General features: G+C 41.6%; 1 protein-coding gene and 1 long non-coding RNA gene across 2 annotated transcripts in view; one reads left to right on the top strand and one right to left on the bottom strand.

Moving 5' to 3' along the window:
- LOC107222789 (choline O-acetyltransferase) overlaps positions 1 to 20,971 on the bottom strand; it is a 66,699-nt gene that overhangs the window by 33,079 nt on the left and 12,649 nt on the right. The window contains exons 2-3 of the mRNA XM_046734890.1: positions 12,484 to 12,572; positions 3,597 to 3,785 (exon numbers count right to left, since the gene is read on the bottom strand). Coding sequence (XP_046590846.1) covers positions 3,597 to 3,785; positions 12,484 to 12,572 — 278 coding nt within the window. The remainder of the gene's footprint in view (positions 1 to 3,596; positions 3,786 to 12,483; positions 12,573 to 20,971) is intronic.
- On the top strand, positions 13,802 to 14,516 carry LOC124293578. Its single transcript, XR_006903445.1, has 3 exons — positions 13,802 to 13,859; positions 14,132 to 14,250; positions 14,491 to 14,516. It is a non-coding gene; the product is annotated as an uncharacterized LOC124293578 (long non-coding RNA).

The following is a 20,971-nucleotide window of genomic DNA, read 5'->3' as shown; positions in this document are numbered from 1 at the left end:
GTATTTTGAGATCAAGATTAGTGTCCGAGGTGAACCTCAGTTATTACACATCCGAAGGCACACACAAGGAGCTCGTCTTGGCGAAATTACATACATGCGTACGTACGTACACTTACTTATACCGTATAAACACTACATTATTTGAGTAGAGACTCTGCCGCAACGGAAATTTCGCCGCTTAATAAATAGAGGTTACTTAATACTGTGTAGGCACGTAAATGGTGGTATACGTAACTGTTTAAGCAGGTTGAATTGACAGCCGAATAACGATGGAATCGTTCATAATCAGATTCGAACTAGATAAGCGGATGTATTCCCTGACCAGGAGTCCAGGCATCCGTAAAGTTCCGTTCTTCCTGGTTCAGGTTTACAGTCAACGGGCTGCGTTTTCATTAAAAAAGGAGAAGGCCACGTCGCGCTTTTGTGACACCTCCGGTTCCGTCCCGCGTTCCTTGCAGGAGCATCCTCGAAGGAGCGAAGGGAGCTAGAAAAGGGACAGGAGGGAAAGGGTCCTCGGGGGAACCGTCAGGAAAGTTTGGCAACGCGTTATGGAGTTACCCATGGCCCTATCGCTCCGGCAAACGAACTTGAGTCCAAGGAGTAAATCCCCAGAGGAATGGCTCTATTGGATTTGCCGCTTCGATCCTAGCCTTGGACCGATCCTCGGCTCCGACGAGGATGACTCCAATTCGTTATTGGATCGCCTTGCGATCCGGAATCACGTTAGGCCTTGGTTCATGGTGGTAGTGATGTGTGGTTCAGTGCGACTGACTAACAAGGAGAGGTTACCCGATAGGATACACCGATTTCAACAAAAAACATTTGACGTAATCTTTGCTCAAAAGAAAAGAGAATAGGAAAAAAATGTCGAAAACAAGTTCGCACTTTATTCTTACTGAAGAATTTGTCAGCATTTTCTATTGAAAACAACCCGTCCTAACGCGCGACCTTTCCTTATAAGCCGAAAAGATGAGTGCTCTGACTTCGTTGAAATAATTTAACGGAAAGTGCATCGGGCTATTTTTATCTACACTTTCCTCGGGACCGGCAACCGGGACGAGCTGCTGAGTTATTTCGCAAAAAAGTAAAGGAAGCTTTCAAGAATGACAACAATGCTTGCGCAACGCCTGCAGCCTCCCGCCTCTGGTAAGCTCTGTAAAGGTTTATTGGCTCACTCCCTCTGCTGTTTCACCACGGGGGTGTCCGCTGTCACGTATCCGCACGTATACTACATACCATAAGCGAGCGCGAATGTACGAGGAGGTACGTAACTCTCTTTGAAGCGAGAGACAATGGAATCCAGTTCGATGGAGGCCGTGAGCTTATTAAGGGGGTTGTGTCAGGTGAAACTTCGCTTTTTGTTCAATATTTATTACACGGTTATCCGCGGATTTTGGCGAGCGATGAGCCATCTCCTCATTAAAGTAGCTACTAGCATTGTTTGTTGTTTAATTTTCATTTTGACACGGCATTCATTCTGGGTAATTTAATCAGTAATCAAGAATGGTTTCAGTTGACGTATAATTAAATATTTTCAATGACATGTGTTCCCCAAAGGAAAGTAATCGGTATTAATGTCTGTAATGAAAGAACATACATACCGAAGCAACACTTTTTTTTTTAAATCCTTACCAAAAACTCGTGTTTATAATTAACGATTCTGAACATACGTAGAATTTTATTCAGGTAATCAAAGTGTAAGTACAAGCGTCACGTCTTTTGTCCCTTGTTTTTTCTTCATTGAAAACGTAAATATCGAACAGTGTGAAGAGAAAAACTCCAAAACTCCGAATCTAAGTTAATGCAAACTTGTGGGGCTATTTTTTAACTCAGAAATAGCGTGTTTAAATATTTTATTTCAAGTTCGCATAACCATCTAAATCGAAAAATAATGTTCTCTTTTCCTTCGTTCGCTGTAAAAAGCTAAAGTAAAATACCCGACTGTGTTGAGATGTTTAATATAGTCTGCTGGGTAGGCGCTCTTTTTGTACAAGGCTGATATACGCACCGCTGGGTGGTAAGTTAATTTTGCGGTGCCCTGCGGCGCTGTGGGAAATATCATTGAAGCCTCTATTATTCAGCTCTGATCTCATTCGTACTTTGTTCAAGGTTTCCTCTGCGTTTGAAATGCAATTAAAACTTGCGATCGAAATTTAAAATACGAAAACGCGAGATAAGCTAAAAATACTCTCCTCAAACCCCTGTTTTCCTGATCGCTTCGAGCGTTTTATACCTACTTAACGGATCGAAAAGAGATCACCCCAAATTTTCAAACGGGCGATATTCGCGGGAAAAGCCACTTGATGAAAAGTACATAAAAAATTTTCGTTCCGTTGCAACACTCGTTCAATACATGTGTAACTACGTGTAAACTTGGAGTTGATGTTGTCCGGGTTGTCGCCTCGATCTCGGGAAATCGAAATACTTTTTCGCCTCTTCGCTTCACGGGCAGACAGACTATTCGGCCCCCGCAATTCACTGAGCGGAGGCACAAAGGCAGGGCCAATCTTCGTAAAATATATTTCCTTCCCTCTTGACACTTCTTGAATCGCTTGCAATTTTATTTTCTGCTATTCCTCAGTCCTGTACCGACAGCTATTTTTACGAGTGCTGAACAAGAAAAAAAAAACAAGAACAAAAAAACAAAAAAGAGAAATACCCGGTGAATACGGAAAGTTTCTCAACTTAAAGATAAAGCTCAGGACGTAACGTATTTAGAGGTTCTCTAGGCCGGCGTTATGCGGTTGATGTAAAATTTGAGGGATGTTTCCGGTCGACTTCGTCAACCTTACCTCCAAAGCGAGTGAACTGTCCAATTAAACTCTGCTAATTTTGAGGAAATCGCGTTACTCGTGTAATCTCTGATGCGGCGACTGCTTCCTACCAAGGATCAAAGTTCAGACCGCGCCTATTTTCCAAGCTCGCTTTGTTCGACGAATGGGAAACGCTCGGTGCACGTACTAAATCCATTTATTTATTTATTTATGTCTTCAACGGAGGTTTACGGGATGAGACGTACGGCGTATAGTGCCCTATGCATAGCATAGATCCCGAGGGAGCGAGGGGGTCCCGGAGTCAGCCATGGGGCAGGAGGCAAGAGGCAGGAGGACAAGGTGGATGAGGCTGGCGGGAGAATCTCTTGGGAACGGCTGAAACGAAAATGCTGTTGTGCCACTTAGTCATAGCTCGTATTTTTTTCTTTCATTCCGTTCCATCTCAATTCTTCCTGAATATTTAATCTTTTCTCTCTTAGCAGCGAGATACGTCACAAGCAGTGACGCTCACGTTTAGAAAATTATCACTTTCGACATACTTCAAATTCAAAATCACCGGTAGTAGCATCTTTCAAATTCCAACAACAAGACTCATCACAGAGATGAACAGCCCTGAGGATCTATTATAAAGCTCGGAACCTCCACTAGAAAGAGTTAAAATTAATTCGGGAATTAAGCATGTGATCTTTTAAGGAACCATGGAATATCGTTCAATGGTAACTTGAATTCAACGTTACGGGGATTCATGAACGAACGAATTATGTATGTATTCAAGCCGTTCGGCGGTATGAAAATGTATCTGTAACGTAGTTTCAAACTCACCCAATTTATCGTCTGCTCTCTACGATCCAACAGGCGTTGCTGAAGCTTGCGACCAGGTCCTGCCAAAAAATTTTTCACTATAGATTGGGTCTTCTCCCAACACTTCGGGGCGATCACTTCGACCTGGGCGAGGTATTTTTGCATAGTAGATTCGAGGTCCGGTACCGGGAGCTTTGGTAGATCTTCCTTCTGCAACAAGTTATATTATGTGCATGGAATTACGAGTGTATGCACATTTCATTCGAGTATGGGAAGGTATAACGTGTAACGAGTCTATCCGGGTCCTTGAATTATTCAAGTCTTCCAGTTACTGCGGTATCAGAGCGATTCTCTGAAGAAAGAACCATTTCCGTCTTCGGTCTGACAGGAATTTCCTATTCGAGCATGAACCGGATATTCAGACGAGACTTCAAAGGCTAGTGACGGTAAACCTGTTAACTTCTACACGCCAACTACTGGCGAAATGGGAATCCTGTAGATAGTGAAAGTGCGGTAATTGGGAGCACTGACATTTGCACAACCGAGACTGTACGCATTTTTTGAAAGTTTCGAGTTTGCTTGGGTTTACCTGAAGGCAGAAATAGAACAGAATTTTTAAAACCTGACGAACTTTGCTGTTTCGAAGAGAAAATTAGGCGAAAAAAGTGAAAAACGATTTGGAGAATGCTCCTGCTTTTTCTACGTATTTCAAATTCAGTTTTGAAAGAAATCGATATTCGTGAACGTTCTTTATAGCTTGGCCCTTAGCCGGCTCTGTCAATTGTAAAATAAAGAATCAATTGAGAAACGAAGCGTGTCCGAGAGGGTTGGTGCGCTTGGTTGATCAGAACCCCCTCTGACAACCTAACAAGACCAACAGGGACGTCCTACAAGGGCGAAGTCACCGAGTGTTCGTCAACGTGTAACGGAACAGTTATTCTTTCGTTCTAATATTCCATTGATTCACATTACGTGAAAAAAACAAAATTTTAATTACAAGTTTACTTGCTAAGCTCATTGTCCGCAGAGCGTTATGACATTTTGCGATGAAAGCATGTTCATAAATTCTCGTTTATATTCATTTTCACTCCCAAGCTGAACCGAAATTGAGAATCCGATTACGCCCGATTCGAATTCAACTCGCAATTCGAATCCGTGATCTCGATTTTTCCGCCATGAGTCAGCTGACGGCATTGTGGATTTCATTCCGATTTCTTTTGGCATGGCCTGTCGTTGTTGCGCCCTGTAACGTGCAGGTATAGGTATACATACATCCGTAGTAACCTACCGGGTGTCCCTGTTCCCAAGAGGTTTCGAGCTCATTGCTATGCACCGCTCGAAACTTGCTAACGACCTCTCGCACGCCCAGCCTATATCCATTCCGTCAGTGGATTTACATCGACACGACACTTGCACGCGTATATGTCAGCCTGTATCCGCAACGTGCACGGGGGTTGCGATGGCTGAAGGACGAGCACTGCAGGAGATTTAGTCTTTTAACGGTTGTATCGTTGCTCCGAAAGGTAGTTTTCGAGTTCACTAATGCACTTCCAGATCTCCTTTTCGTACCACTTGCGAATCGAACCGCGTCCAGATACGAGAATCGAGGAACATTGGAAGTGGTTTCATTTTAATCATATACATTTGAAATGCAGAATGTTATTTCGAGTTTTCTATTGCAAGTATCTTTCGGTATACCACGAAAGGAACGACTTGCACTTCCTTTTTCAAAAAACAAATTTTATTACGTTTCTGTTGTGCTTTGCGTGTCAAATACACTCCTGATGAAACTTTGCAAAATCTTCTGCCGGAAGCTGTGTATAGATATGGCGCATGGGACAATGGAGAAAGATGAAGTGTAATTCGCTGTATTCAAAAGTGAGAGAAAAAAAGACATCCTCTTCTAATTAGTCGGGCTTCGATGGAGCAGTCGTTTCGCATTTGGAATCACACAGTCGTCGAGGGCAATTACTTCGAATTCGGTAATTCCGAATGTAGTTGACGGACGTCGAATTAATTATTATTGAATGAAGCAAACGAGGGCCTTTGACGAAAGCCACCGATGCATTCGGAATATGAATTCAAACAACATCTGTACGGGCACCGGGGACGTGAAACAAACACGGTAAATAAACACCGAACGCGGCATTTCGACCCCCTGGTCGGGAAAAAACGAGCTATTGGTCTACGCTGGTGCCATTCAAGGAGGGGCCGTGAATGTTATCCTGCACGGGTAGGCACTTGCCCGGTGGAACGGATGGGTCAGGGAAAACAACGGGACTTATTTTTGTGCAATAGATGTCACCCCGACGACGCGATTGCAGACCACCGCAATAAGAGATAAGGCAAGCTTACGAACACCGGCATCGTTCTTATCAATGCAAAACAGTATACGGGGCTTGTAGCAATTAAGAGATAACAAGGTTGTCCCTCGGCACCCCTCCAATTAGTAACACTCCAAGCCGCCCACCCTCTCGATGGCGCTGCTAGCCTCGCCAGCGTTGCCAGCTTCAGCCCTCTATTCCCCATCTACAAACGTGTCTTCACCAACCCCGTCTGCACACCCTTATAATGTTTGCATACCGCTGCGGTCTGGTGGGAGTCTCTGTCGAGCAAGGTGTCGGGCAATGGGATAAAGTGAACGAAAAATATACGGATGGGGATGGAAGCAGATTCATCATCTCTGTCACTGTGGCGTAGATGGAAAATCTATCTTTTCCAATAGTCCGTAAATTCCTGTTTATTTCCTAGATCGGCACACTTGGAAAAATGGTGGTGGTAAAATTGTCCAAGATTGACTGGTGTGAGTTATTCCGGTAAGATCTGTAATTCGACATCAGGTGGTGTCAGATTGACATCATAACATGGTCTGCGGAAGTACGCACCACATTTTTCTTACAGTATACGCATTAAGGGTTAATGCTGGTTTATCTTTTCAGTAATTCGTATTGACTCAAATTTTATTTACAACGATTCTAAAATTCTACACCATGAAACTTGGATACCAGTCACTATGAAATTGCACCTAATTTCCCATGAGCTACTGTACCAGATATACTCGAGTCAAAATCGGAGTTTCAAATCGCGTTTTCCAACAAAGTGATACGAAAACCGGAAGGATGTTTCCTTGTACGCCAAAGATACGGGTACCATCGTGAGATTTATGGGACTCATTGTCAGAGAGCAAACTCTCGGGGCGAGTGTCGTGGTGCACGATGTTTCTCTCGAAACGCTCGAGTACGGAGACGACAATCTTCTCGGTAGTCTGGGAAAGGTATTTCCTGGTAATTGCAAAAAGCGCGGAGAACTTAATTTTCCAGAGTACAAAGTTCGCCGTAAAGCCCGAAGCAATTGCGGCCGCCAGGTGGAGTGATCAAACTACGTTTACACTTGCAAAACCTACAGAGATTTCCACCCTGTATTCTATACTCCCGGCATTTCTACCTGCGCCGTTTGACAAGTGACAGTGAACCGTCAACCCTCGCTCTTCGGGATTATTTTCCTTTCAGATTTTAGTTTCACGAACGGCGTTTCTTGTCCGGCTTGAAACAAAGAAAAGTTCTTCGAAACGCGGTGAACGATAGGCCGTCTAGCGGGACGCGAAAACGAGAGTAAACTAAATAAACTAACGGCAAGAGACGCTGGCGGACAAACGAACTCGGTCGGGTGCATTAGTAACGTGCAGCGGAGCGAAGCAATTATGGTTGTGTTTGGGAACCCAGGAGCGTGCTAACTCTTTGTGCAAACATCGGAAGGCCCGGGTGAGCGGGCGAGAATCGACGCTGGAGGGTGAGGAGGATTGAGGGAGGGTGCGCCTCCGCTTCTCCGCACCAGCCAAACGTAATTGGAGAGCCTAGGGGGTGCAGCAGGACTCGCGGCCGGGTTCACGGGTTCGCGAGGGCGCCGATCCATCCCGGGCGTACCACCTTCTCGTGTTCCTAATGAGTCGACCCAGAACTTGACCCGGCCGTGTGCCAATTTATTCAAGTCCGCGTACTCCAACTTTTTGACGTTAACTAACTCCTCTTTGTACCACCGGATCATTCGCTATCGATGGTGCAAAGCTTTGACGTTGTTACCGGCCGCTGATGTTGGAGGCGAGGCTCTTTTTTGATGTGTAAAAAAGCTGCCCTCTTAGTCGCGTCGAAGCTTCCGGGAGAAAAAATTTATCAACAACTTATGACAGAAAATTAATTTCGAGAGTCAACTGAACTCACGGTTAAAATTTTGATGCGTAAACTTGCGGTTCGTAGAGAACTTGAGTCTTAGGCTTAAATAAATGATTTCGGATAACAGATTTTTCCATTTTCAATCCAACGTTTTTTGGACGGTCGAGCTGCTCTGCTCGTGCTCAAATTGAGTTCAAGTCGACTGGGAGAAATCACTTTGCATCCTGAATCTTCCCCTTTAAACTCCTCGACCATGGGTTCGAGAGATTCTGCGGTGATACTTGAAGTTCAACCAACGTTCGAGTACTTGACTTCTGAAAATGTCATTTCGTCGTGTCCGCTTTTCACATAACACAGGGAACATCTCGGGGGGAGATAATACATATCACGTGTGCAATGATGATAATTCGTGACCCCTTGAAATCGCATCTAATTCGTATTACATGACATTTACAAAGTGGGAAACTGACATGAAAGTTAATTTTTACAGAAGCAGCAGGTTTCGCTGAATATTTAGTGTACGACAAAGATGGTATAGGTTACGAAATAAAAGTTAATGGATAGAAATCTGATACGAAAACAAAGTGATTCCTTTCTGTTTCGGTGCCGGATTACTAATGGTGTAAACCGAACCGGATGGTTCAACAGATACATTTGTATACTTATGCAAAGATAATACTGCCCAAAAATATTCTCATTTTGTATATTCTTCAACTTCCACTTTTATGACTGGTAACTGAATCGTTCGTCTGGTAACGCTCATCTCTCACAAGTCTCCTGTTTTTAGAAATGATTTCCCCCCGGTCCGGCATACGCAAGTCTGAGTCTTCATAAATGTTCAATTAAAGCGGACGTCGTACAGTACTGTGAATGAATGTACAGTAAGTTGAACGTTACAACATATTAATATTTCAAACTTGCGATCATTTCCTGATTGGCGTTTATTATCTGGCGATTTTACCTAACAATGCTTTGCGTAAACTTGCTTTTCATTTTAGCACTGTAAAGGCAACTCAATGTTTTCCGGGCACATATGAAACAATAGAGATTTCCTGCTTGGTAATAAGGGTCAACCTTTTATAAATGTCATTGCTAGATATCCACAATTCGATCGGAAATTATACCCTTTTGGTAACAATTAGCTGATCAATACGCAATGGATTTTCAAGGCTATCCTGATATCTTTTTATCATCTCTTCCTCTCCTTTGAAAATTGTACGAATACAGATGGTACCTTATACCAGAAACTTTCTCTTTGTTCTTTACAACTTTTGCCGAGGAGATGGAATTTCATATACCATCAAGAAGAATTATTACACGTTCCTGGTTTGTTTAGGTTCACGTACCAACGTAGTTTTCACTTAACTTGTTGCTTGAGGAATTGGGTAGTGTCGACGATAGTACGAGTTCGTCCAACAAAATAATAGCGGAAATGTTGCGTAGTTGAAAATTACGAATATTCAACTGTATAACGCAAAAAAGAAATTCTATCCAATATTCTTACACTTTTATTTGACATTTGAGACTGAGAGCATTGCAGAGAGCAGTGAGTAATGAAGTTAGTCGGACGTGTACGTTAATTTTGTATCATGTCAGATGTCAGATTAAATTCATTTCAGAAAGAGGAAAATGTTAAACCGGCGGAAGGTCGGAGGATATATCGCTGCGGAACCACCAAATACAGTTGCTTCGTTTTATCCGGAGCTTCAGATCTATCTAGACAAAATTTCTCGTGATCAATATCGGCCGTTGCGTGACCTGCAACTCTAATCAACTGCCCAACTTCTTGCACTTCCGTTTTATTCTCCGGGGATTCCTCACGCGCTTCACATGTGTACATTGACGTACATTGTACGTGTGAATGTGGAAGTGTCGGAGGCCTCCGTATTATGCTGGGGGAAATACGTGCGTGCTAAGGAAAAAGAGGTCGAGGGGCGGGATGAATTTAACCGACCATTAACAATCGGTTTCGATCTGGCTCTGAACCCTCTCGTGCATGAATTCTGGATCCCAGGTTTCTGACTCACGAAGACGATCTTGAACAATCTTACAGAAATTCTCTCCCCATGCTGCACGCCGCAGAGTCTGAATTTTTGCTGAGGATTTCCCAAAGCCAACGCCTGTGTGAACAAGCGAAAAATGTATTTTCATCGATGAACTCGCGTTCACCCTAACCCAACCAATAAGTCAACCGATACAGTGAACGTACCGACTCCCCTCATGTCTCTCTGTAATTGCACACGCGGTGCCTGAACGTTATACGTAATCCAAGGCTCTGCACGCGCCCATCGCCCTTCGGTAAATATCACTAAGAGATGAACCAACGGGTAACTTCAAAGCGCGCCGCGCGCTTTTGCAAATGTATGGATATGTCAGTTGCCACAACCATTTGAACCCTGGTCCATTTAGTGATTAGGTTACAGTCTAAGGGAAAATACCCACGTGTCCAGCCCACCGTGTCTAATTTTCATAGAGTTTTAATTTTCTTGTATGAAAAAATGCCATTTGCAACGATTAGAACGACTAAACACTGCTGAAAATTTTCACATCGGTATAAAGCATTACCAAGCGTTCATTCGACATCAGACCTTCAACATTTATCAACGGGTTCCTAACAAGCAATAGCGACTGCCCAGTACTGGTTAATCCAGTCAAAAGATTCGACAATTTTCTGTCACACTTAACATTATTCTGTCGCAATCAGTTTTCGAGTAAACGAACACGCAATAAGGCAATTAATGAGCTGAGGGTTGTAACTTAGAAAAAGCATCAGTCATTACTCGGAATGGCTGTAGAGACTATACGGTACCAACCGACCCGCTGTGTTGTGATAGCAAATCATGTATCATAATGAACGCAGAGCGGCAGATGGCACGTGACTCACGCCGCGACCGACCCTTCGTTTCATAAATAAATTAGCCGCTATCAGAAGTCGAGATATTGCCTTATTTATGGTCGAATCATGACGCTGCTAGACCATCCGTCGAACGGGTTTATAAAACAACGCATCGCAGACCGAACGCCCTTTTCTGGACCGCGAACTCGAGTGAGATTAGGCTGGATTAGATTAAGTTATCCCGATGGGTGTCCGAACAAGGGGGGAACACCCTCGAGGCGTTCGGTTAGAACAAGTGAACGCGTTGCTCGTCAAACCGTGCCTAATGCCCATACAAGACAATGCCTACCATCTCTTGGAAATAATACTTTTTCAAATAACTTTTAGCAGAACTGTCAGTCTTATAATCAGATAAGCTTTGGCTCAAGTTGGCTTTGAGTTGCAGTTTCAGTTTCAGTTTATTGCTATGGCAGTTACATCGGGCACTGCATAAGTTGTCCCTCTAGTTGGGGAAAATAGAGACGCGGTGAGTAGTCGGTTATGCTGAAACCAGAGTTGTACAGTAACTTTTTTGTACAACTAGGCACATTTTAACAATAAGCGCCTTTACCGGTAAGTAGGTACGATTTGAGAGAAACTGTACCCTATGTACATATATAGTTTGGGTTTTACGGTACCACGGCCAGTCAATTTTTGAAGCATCAACATTGGTGCAAATGATTACCAAAATTTGTTCAGTTAACGTTAATTCGCAACATTTTATTTGGAATCTCATTGTTTTTATTCGTTATTCATCCGTATTCGCGTTTTATTTATACCACTCTCAGTGTGTATAAAGTACCCGAACACTTGTACATAGACACATCTCAATCACCTATGCTTTTACCTAGATGCAAGATATGAAGTTTTACAACTCTGGCTATAACCCAAGCTAACCTATTCGTGTTTTTTTTTTTATTTTATTTTATTTTTTTTTTTATTTTCAGACCGAATTTATGATAGCTAAATGGGTCTCCCCTTCGCAGAGTCCCCTGGGGCAGAACTGGCCCTGATGTACATGCAAATGCACGAAAAAGGGTCTCTTGCCCTTGGGCATGAAGATATTTAGAAATGTCAGATCTAAGATAGTTTGGCTCGAGGGTTGAATATGGAAACGACGTACATTCGGGGTGCCATCAAGAACCCCCATATCAAATTTCTTCCCAGTCTAAATTATTCATATTCTTGAAAGTTATTTTTTGTCCGCCACAACTTTTGCTTCTCATAAATTATGAGTCGAGAAGCAGGTGAACAATCTTTCTAGAAGCAGTTGAGCAAGCAGGAAAAAAATAAAAGGAACAAAATTCCCCGTCGATGTATCAAACTCGAGCGATATAAACCGCCTTCGTTCGAAACCAGAGTTGGTTCGCCTTAACGCTGGCTTTAGCTTTGCCAACGCGAAACTTTGGAGCCCCCAAAGATCCCAGAGCCTCGCGAGTTTCGATAGAACCCTCTGACCCCTCAGACCTTCCTGAACTCCCGCTGAGCCTTCCCCCCACACACATGACTCGAATAACGTCGGGGTGCGAATTTCAGACGGTTATAATGAAATTTCCTTCAAAGTATCTGCGAAGACGTATGTGCACGTAGAAATGCGCTCGGTGTGGGTATGAAGTAACTGAAGATGTTGGCCATAGTGTGGCCAAGATTTAGAGGGGTATGGGAAGGTTTTATGGAGTTGAACTGGCATCGGTGCAGTATTGAATTTCTTGTTTCCCTGACAACTTAGCGTCTTGTAGCCTGCACCTTTTCCATTCTCCTGTACCCCAAAGCCCATTCAGAGCATGTCGCGGATCGTTTTCATACGCTAAAATTTATTCAATCTTCTTTTCATGAATAATTATTATACGGGCAAATTTCTTACCGCTGGGCTTGGTGACGCGGTTCTTGAAAAGCTGCCAAGAGACACAAGAAGTCGACGCGGAGCCCCCAGCACTGAATCTCGCCATCCCTCTGCAACAAATGAGATACCTTATGATTTACGAATGGTTTTCATTTTTAACTATACGTCGGTGATGTGGGAATTTAAACGATTGTGCATTTTGACTCACGCAACTGTCGCATGCAAGAGGCTTGTCTGTAATCGTGAATCTTATTCCATTTCACACGCGAGTTGTACCAACAGCTTCGCACAACACACATCTTGTTCACTTGAGTATCGTAAATTACGTTGTACGGTGTAAGATAAAGTTATATAGATTTTGTAAAATATGGGTATTATCGGATATGAAATCGAAAAAATATTCAAACGAGTTAACCTTCGTTTCTAGCGTTTTTTTGAAGAGTAAAAACTTTCTGTTTCAGAATCTACTCGCTGGAGCCTCTTCCTACTAATTGCAGATCATCTGGAATTCAAAAAAGGCATGTAGAACATCCGAGGATCCGTAAGAACAAGTTCACAATTCAACGTGTACAGGATTCATTTTGCGAACAGTTAGGTTGTAGATAGAAATAATTCTTTATCGACGACAAGGAATTGCTTTGACATGAGGTGCACGATGAGGGCTTGTAAGAGATCTCAGTTTTTTTCAAATCCTTATGGTTTAAAATCAATGGCTTGGCTATGGTGCAAGCTTTTCGCCGAATGGCTCTTACCCTGTGGAATAGCAGAAATTTGTAGAAAAAAGAATAGTATCAGACTTCATTCATTGTGATAACGGCATCCTTAAACTTATTAGAAACATAATCTTCAACTTCAATTCATATCTATTTAAGCACTTACACATAATCACGCAAGTTGTCAATCGTTATAGCCTCCACTGAATAAATAATTGCGCTTATGATAAACTGCGTCTCACATTTTCAATAACCTTTGTCGTTATAGGTTTGGAAGCGATCCCAATTTTACGATGGTGTGAAAGCCCTAACTTTGAAGCCAAACCAATAGTTTTGACCTGTTGACTTTTGACCTTCAGGACTAATTTTTCGTAGTTCTGATTAAACTTGTCATGTTCACAATGAATTATTTCAATTCAGTTTTCGCAGAAGCACAAATTCAGTAGCTATCAATGCGCTAATGAAATTTCTATAAATTCTTATAATTTTCTCATAAACTTCTTGGTAAAATGTGTCGATAAATAAATTATATTAATCCTTACACAATATTTTTGACGTGTGCTAATACTGAGAATATTTATTAGTCTTCAAAGTATAACCCGAGGTGGTTGGCGGTGGTTGGAGGTGATCGAGGTGGACCAGGACGAGGACGAGGAAGACGAGGAGAACGAGGATTTCTGCACGGTGAGGAAAACACTTTTATAAAATTTAATGGCGATTGTAGTTACGTTTTATTTGAAATTTTTTAAACTTGTCATGTTTACAATAAATTATTTCACTTCCTTTTTCGCGCAAGCACAAATTCGGTAGCTTTTAATGCGCTAATAAAAGTTCTATTACTTTTTATAATTTTCTCATAATCTTCTTGGTGAAATCTGTCGATAAAAAAATGATATTAATCCTTACACAATATTTTTGACGTGTTCTAATACTAAAAATATTTATTTGTATTCAAGACATAACCCGAGGTGGTTAGCGGTGGTCATTGGAGGTGGTCGGAGGTGGTTAGAGGTGGTTGCGGCTGATCGAGCAGGATAAGGAGTGGGACAAGGAGAAGGACGAGGATTTGTGTATGGTGAGTATAACATTTTTAAAATATTTGGTGGCAATGTTGATTATATTTTACCTAAAATTTTTTAAATTTGTCATGTTTACAATAAATTATGTCAATTAATGTTTCGTGTAAGCACAAATTCAGTAGCTATAAATGCACTAATAAAATTGATTATTTGATTAATTTATTGATTAATTATATAAATCCTCACACAGTAATTTTGATGTGTTCTTATACTGAGAATATTTATTGCTATTCCAGGTACAACCCGATGTGGTTATCGGTGGTTGTTGGAGGTGGTTGGCGGTGGTTGGAGGTGTTCGGAGGTAAACGAGGAGGAGGACGAACGGAACTGAGTCTCAAAGCCCTGTTGACATAAAAGCAGCTATTCGATAGAAATTATAGTTTATAGTTTACACAGCCCATTGCATGATATTTCATTATAAATACGTATGTTTCAATGTATTTAGGAATAATTTATCAAATATACAGGGGTCATGTGCAAATAATAAATGAATTGATTCGACCGCAGTTTGATGTATTCATTAGAGCTTTAACAATAAATTTAAGCTTTGTTACTTCTTTTATTTTATTATGGATAATCAAAAACATTTCCGACTATTCGTGCTGTGGAAGCATGGGGATTAAACCAAATGTAGCAAAAGATTAGAAACAGTGTATGTAGAGTACGGGTATTTTTCTAATAATGCAAATAGAATAGAATACCACGCCTTGCGAATTAGCTTTCCAGACAGAGATGAATGATGAATTTTAAGGACTGCATTATCGTTGTTGAATACTCTATGCCTCATGGAAAAAGAAAATCTGTAACGATTAAATTGATGCACCGGATCATCGTCGACTTTAACTTTTGAAATGTCCTACCATTTTCGAACACCTCCAACCATCCTATTTACCTATATTACTAGTTTAGCTATGATATGAAAAGAGAAGAATTATTCATTTCGAAATGGGATTCTATTCGACGCGCGCTCGATGTATTCCATAACATTAGTATTCATAATTATTCCAACAACTTTTCATTTGCTCTCTCGATGTTGACTTTTCATAGGCATAGAATCGAAACGTTGTTTTAGCTGGTCGCAAGTGAAGTATCTGCGTTGGGTGGAGGAGCAGAATTGTTTATCGAAAAGTATTCGGATGGAAAAAAATTCAGAGTAACTGTAATACATCACGGATGCGCTAATTTTGAACGAGACGAAATGGATGCTTCGTATATGAGTCAGTATTTAACGCTGCGTAGTGATTTAAAGACCTAGAAAGGTGATAAGGAGAGAAAGAACGACGCTTCTTAACACTTAAAGTGTATTTTAACACACATTTGAAAAATACGAGCGAAATTTTTCATCATCCAACTGTCGCAGAACGGCAGCGTTATTAGCCGACCCGTTCACTGAAGAATATATCTAAACGCAGCAAAAAGAGCGTGGGACCAAGAGGAGAGAAATGGTGAGCAAAAAAGCACCAGCTGAAAAATGTCGAAAACTCAGGTTCTCGTTTTTTGGCTGTAACTTCAGATGCGTTGATCGCAGCGTATTGGAACTGCGCCTAATCGATTTCTCTCGCAAAATTACGTCGGAATAGCGCGTAAGAGAATTTATTCCAGCACTTTTTGAAATTGCGATAATTTTTGCCAAAAATGCAAAGGGGTTAGCCTTACTTTTTCTTCATTTTTGGAGCCAAAAATTTTTGGTCTCAGATTCGATTTGAATGACCCTTACCTGACTGATTGGACCCTCAGGAACTCAGAAAACGCAGCAAAAAGAGCGTGGGACCAAGAGGAGAGAAATGGCGAGCAAAAAAGCACCTGCTGAAAAATGTCGAAAACTCAGGTTCTCGTTTTTTGGCTGTAACTTTCGATGCGTTGATCGCAGCGCATTGGGACTGCGCCCAATCAATTTCTCTCGCAAAATTACGTCGGAACAGTGCATCAAAGAATTGAGTCCAGCATTTTTTTAAATCGTTGAAATTTCCGTCAGAAGTCCAACGTGGTTAAGTTGAATTTCTTTCGTGATTTTCAGAGCAAAGAACATTTCGACTCGTTAGCTGACTCGTTAACTGAAGAATGAATCTTTGGTCCACGCCTGGCGATCGAAGGGCCAAGCCGCTTCAGTCTGCAATTGGCAGGAAAGATAAAGTGCGTATTTCTTGTCTGGAATGTGAGAACTGAAATCATTATACGTCATATCATATCATCATACATCATACATCATACATCATACATCGTACATCATACAACGTACATCATACATCATCATACATAGTATTAAAGGTCGAAACCAAAGTTTGGATGTCGGATGTTCAGAAAGTTACGTCACCAATTCAAAATCAGCTAGCCGAATTCCTCAGTCTGGAAACAACCGCGCAGTAGAGCGGACGGATGAGAGTCGCGCTCCGCAAATTTCGAGTACCGGGTTCTCAACCTCTCGGATCCCGCGCTTCGGGTCCGCTACGTATTTCGAGTACCGGGTTCTCAACCTCCCGGATCCCGCGCTTCGGGTCAGCTACGCGGTGAAACTCGACTTCCAGGATAAGCGCTCCGTAGTTCCCGGTTCATGTTTACAATAAATAATTTCAATTCGTTTTTCGCGCAACCCCAAATTCGGTAGCTGTCAGTCCGCTAATAAAATTTCTCGACTTCCAGGATAAGCGCTCCGTAGTTCCCGGTTCATGTTTACAATAAATAATTTCAATTCGTTTTTCGCGCAACCCCAAATTCCGTAGCTGTCAGTCCGCTAATGAAATTTCTCGACTTCCAGGATAAGCGCTCCGTAGTTCCCGGTTCATGTTTACAATAAATAATTTCAATTCGTTTTTCGCGCAACCCCAAATTCCGTAGCTGTCAGTCCGCTAATAAAATTTCTCGACTTCCAGGATAAGCGCTCCGTAGTTCCCGGTTCATGTTTACAATAAATAATTTCAATTCGTTTTTCGCGCAACCCCAAATTCCGTAGCTGTCAGTCCGCTAATAAAATTTCTCGACTTCCAGGATAAGCGCTCCGTAGTTCCCGGTTCATGTTTACAATAAATAATTTCAATTCGTTTTTCGCGCAACCCCAAATTCGGTAGCTGTCAGTCCGCTAATAAAATTTCTCGACTTCCAGGATAAGCGCTGCGTAGTTCCCGGTTCATGTTTACAATAAATAATTTCAATTCGTTTTTCGCGCAACCCCAAATTCGGTAGCTGTCAGTCCGCTAATAAAATTTCTCGACTTCCAGGATAAGCGCTCTGTAGTTCCCGGTTCATGTTTACAATAAATAATTTCAATTCGTTTTTCGCGCAACCCCAAATTCCGTAGCTGTCAGTCCGCTAATAAAATTTCTCGACTTCCAGGATAAGCGCTCCGTAGTTCCCGGTTCATGTTTACAATAAATAATTTCAATTCGTTTTTCGCGCAACCCCAAATTCGGTAGCTGTCAGTCCGCTAATAAAATTTCTCGACTTCCAGGATAAGCGCTCCGTAGTTCCCGGTTCATGTTTACAATAAATAATTTCAATTCGTTTTTCGCGCAACCCCAAATTCGGTAGCTGTCAGTCCGCTAATAAAATTTCTCGACTTCCAGGATAAGCGCTCCGTAGTTCCCGGTTCATGTTTACAATAAATAATTTCAATTCGTTTTTCGCGCAACCCCAAATTCCGTAGCTGTCAGTCCGCTAATAAAATTTCTCGACTTCCAGGATAAGCGCTCCGTAGTTCCCGGTTCATGTTTACAATAAATAATTTCAATTCGTTTTTCGCGCAACCCCAAATTCGGTAGCTGTCAGTCCGCTAATAAAATTTCTCGACTTCCAGGATAAGCGCTGCGTAGTTCCCGGTTCATGTTTACAATAAATAATTTCAATTCGTTTTTCGCGCAACCCCAAATTCGGTAGCTGTCAGTCCGCTAATAAAATTTCTCGACTTCCAGGATAAGCGCTCCGTAGTTCCCGGTTCATGTTTACAATAAATAATTTCAATTCGTTTTTCGCGCAACCCCAAATTCGGTAGCTGTCAGTCCGCTAATAAAATTTCTCGACTTCCAGGATAAGCGCTCCGTAGTTCCCGGTTCATGTTTACAATAAATAATTTCAATTCGTTTTTCGCGCAACCCCAAATTCGGTAGCTGTCAGTCCGCTAATAAAATTTCTCGACTTCCAGGATAAGCGCTCCGTAGTTCCCGGTTCATGTTTACAATAAATAATTTCAATTCGTTTTTCGCGCAACCCCAAATTCGGTAGCTGTCAGTCCGCTAATAAAATTTCTCGACTTCCAGGATAAGCGCTCCGTAGTTCCCGGTTCATGTTTACAATAAATAATTTCAATTCGTTTTTCGCGCAACCCCAAATTCCGTAGCTGTCAGTCCGCTAATAAAATTTCTCGACTTCCAGGATAAGCGCTCCGTAGTTCCCGGTTCATGTTTACAATAAATAATTTCAATTCGTTTTTCGCGCAACCCCAAATTCGGTAGCTGTCAGTCCGCTAATAAAATTTCTCGACTTCCAGGATAAGCGCTGCGTAGTTCCCGGTTCATGTTTACAATAAATAATTTCAATTCGTTTTTCGCGCAACCCCAAATTCGGTAGCTGTCAGTCCGCTAATAAAATTTCTCGACTTCCAGGATAAGCGCTCCGTAGTTCCCGGTTCATGTTTACAATAAATAATTTCAATTCGTTTTTCGCGCAACCCCAAATTCCGTAGCTGTCAGTCCGCTAATAAAATTTCTCGACTTCCAGGATAAGCGCTCCGTAGTTCCCGGTTCATGTTTACAATAAATAATTTCAATTCGTTTTTCGCGCAACCCCAAATTCCGTAGCTGTCAGTCCGCTAATAAAATTTCTCGACTTCCAGGATAAGCGCTCCGTAGTTCCCGGTTCATGTTTACAATAAATAATTTCAATTCGTTTTTCGCGCAACCCCAAATTCGGTAGCTGTCAGTCCGCTAATAAAATTTCTCGACTTCCAGGATAAGCGCTGCGTAGTTCCCGGTTCATGTTTACAATAAATAATTTCAATTCGTTTTTCGCGCAACCCCAAATTCGGTAGCTGTCAGTCCGCTAATAAAATTTCTCGACTTCCAGGATAAGCGCTGCGTAGTTCCCGGTTCATGTTTACAATAAATAATTTCAATTCGTTTTTCGCGCAACCCCAAATTCGGTAGCTGTCAGTCCGCTAATAAAATTTCTCGACTTCCAGGATAAGCGCTCCGTAGTTCCCGGTTCATGTTTACAATAAATAATTTCAATTCGTTTTTCGCGCAACCCCAAATTCCGTAGCTGTCAGTCCGCTAATAAAATATCTCGACTTCCAGGATAAGCGCTCCGTAGTTCCCGGTTCATGTTTACAATAAATAATTTCAATTCGTTTTTCGCGCAACCCCAAATTCCGTAGCTGTCAGTCCGCTAATAAAATTTCTCGACTTCCAGGATAAGCGCTCCGTAGTTCCCGGTTCATGTTTACAATAAATAATTTCAATTCGTTTTTCGCGCAACCCCAAATTCGGTAGCTGTCAGTCCGCTAATAAAATTTCTCGACTTCCAGGATAAGCGCTGCGTAGTTCCCGGTTCATGTTTACAATAAATAATTTCAATTCGTTTTTCGCGCAACCCCAAATTCCGTAGCTGTCAGTCCGCTAATAAAATTTCTCGACTTCCAGGATAAGCGCTCCGTAGTTCCCGGTTCATGTTTACAATAAATAATTTCAATTCGTTTTTCGCGCAACCCCAAATTCGGTAGCTGTCAGTCCGCTAATAAAATTTCTCGACTTCCAGGATAAGCGCTGCGTAGTTCCCGGTTCATGTTTACAATAAATAATTTCAATTCGTTTTTCGCGCAACCCCAAATTCGGTAGCTGTCAGTCCGCTAATAAAATTTCTCGACTTCCAGGATAAGCGCTCCGTAGTTCCCGGTTCATGTTTACAATAAATAATTTCAATTCGTTTTTCGCGCAACCCCAAATTCCGTAGCTGTCAGTCCGCTAATAAAATTTCTCGACTTCCAGGATAAGCGCTCCGTAGTTCCCGGTTCATGTTTACAATAAATAATTTCAATTCGTTTTTCGCGCAACCCCAAATTCGGTAGCTGTCAGTCCGCTAATAAAATTTCTCGACTTCCAGGATAAGCGCTCCGTAGTTCCCGGTTCATGTTTACAATAAATAATTTCAATTCGTTTTTCGCGCAACCCCAAATTCGGTAGCTGTCAGTCCGCTAATAAAATTTCTCGACTTCCATCAACCATTATCGATGGTTGTTCGAGGTGGTTGAAGGTGGTCGGAGGTGGACGAGGAGGAGGACGAGGAGGACGAGGATTTGTGCTGGGTGAGTAAAACACTTTTATAATATTTGATGGCAATTGTACTTATATTTCATCTGAAATATTACAAACTTGTCACGTTTACAATAAATTATTTCAATTCATTTTTCGTGCAAGCACATATTCAGTAGCTATGAATAATCTTATACAATTTATTATATTATTAATTAATCAATTAATATTCTTATAATATTTAATGGCAATTTTAATTATATTTCATCTGAAATATCACAAACTTGTCACGTTTACAATAAATTATTTCAATTTATTTTTCGTGCAAGCACATATTCAGTAGCTGTGAATAATCTTGTACAATTTATTACATTATTAATTAATCGAATAATTACAATAATCCTTACACAATATTTTTGATGTATTCCTATACTAAAAATATTCATTACTATTCCAGGTATTACCCAAGGTGGTCGGA

The sequence above is a fragment of the Neodiprion lecontei genome, chromosome 3 (genome assembly GCF_021901455.1).
Source record: "Neodiprion lecontei isolate iyNeoLeco1 chromosome 3, iyNeoLeco1.1, whole genome shotgun sequence".
In the NCBI taxonomy this organism is placed as follows: Eukaryota; Metazoa; Arthropoda; class Insecta; order Hymenoptera; family Diprionidae; genus Neodiprion; species Neodiprion lecontei.
This window is presented reverse-complemented; position numbering and strand designations above follow the sequence as displayed.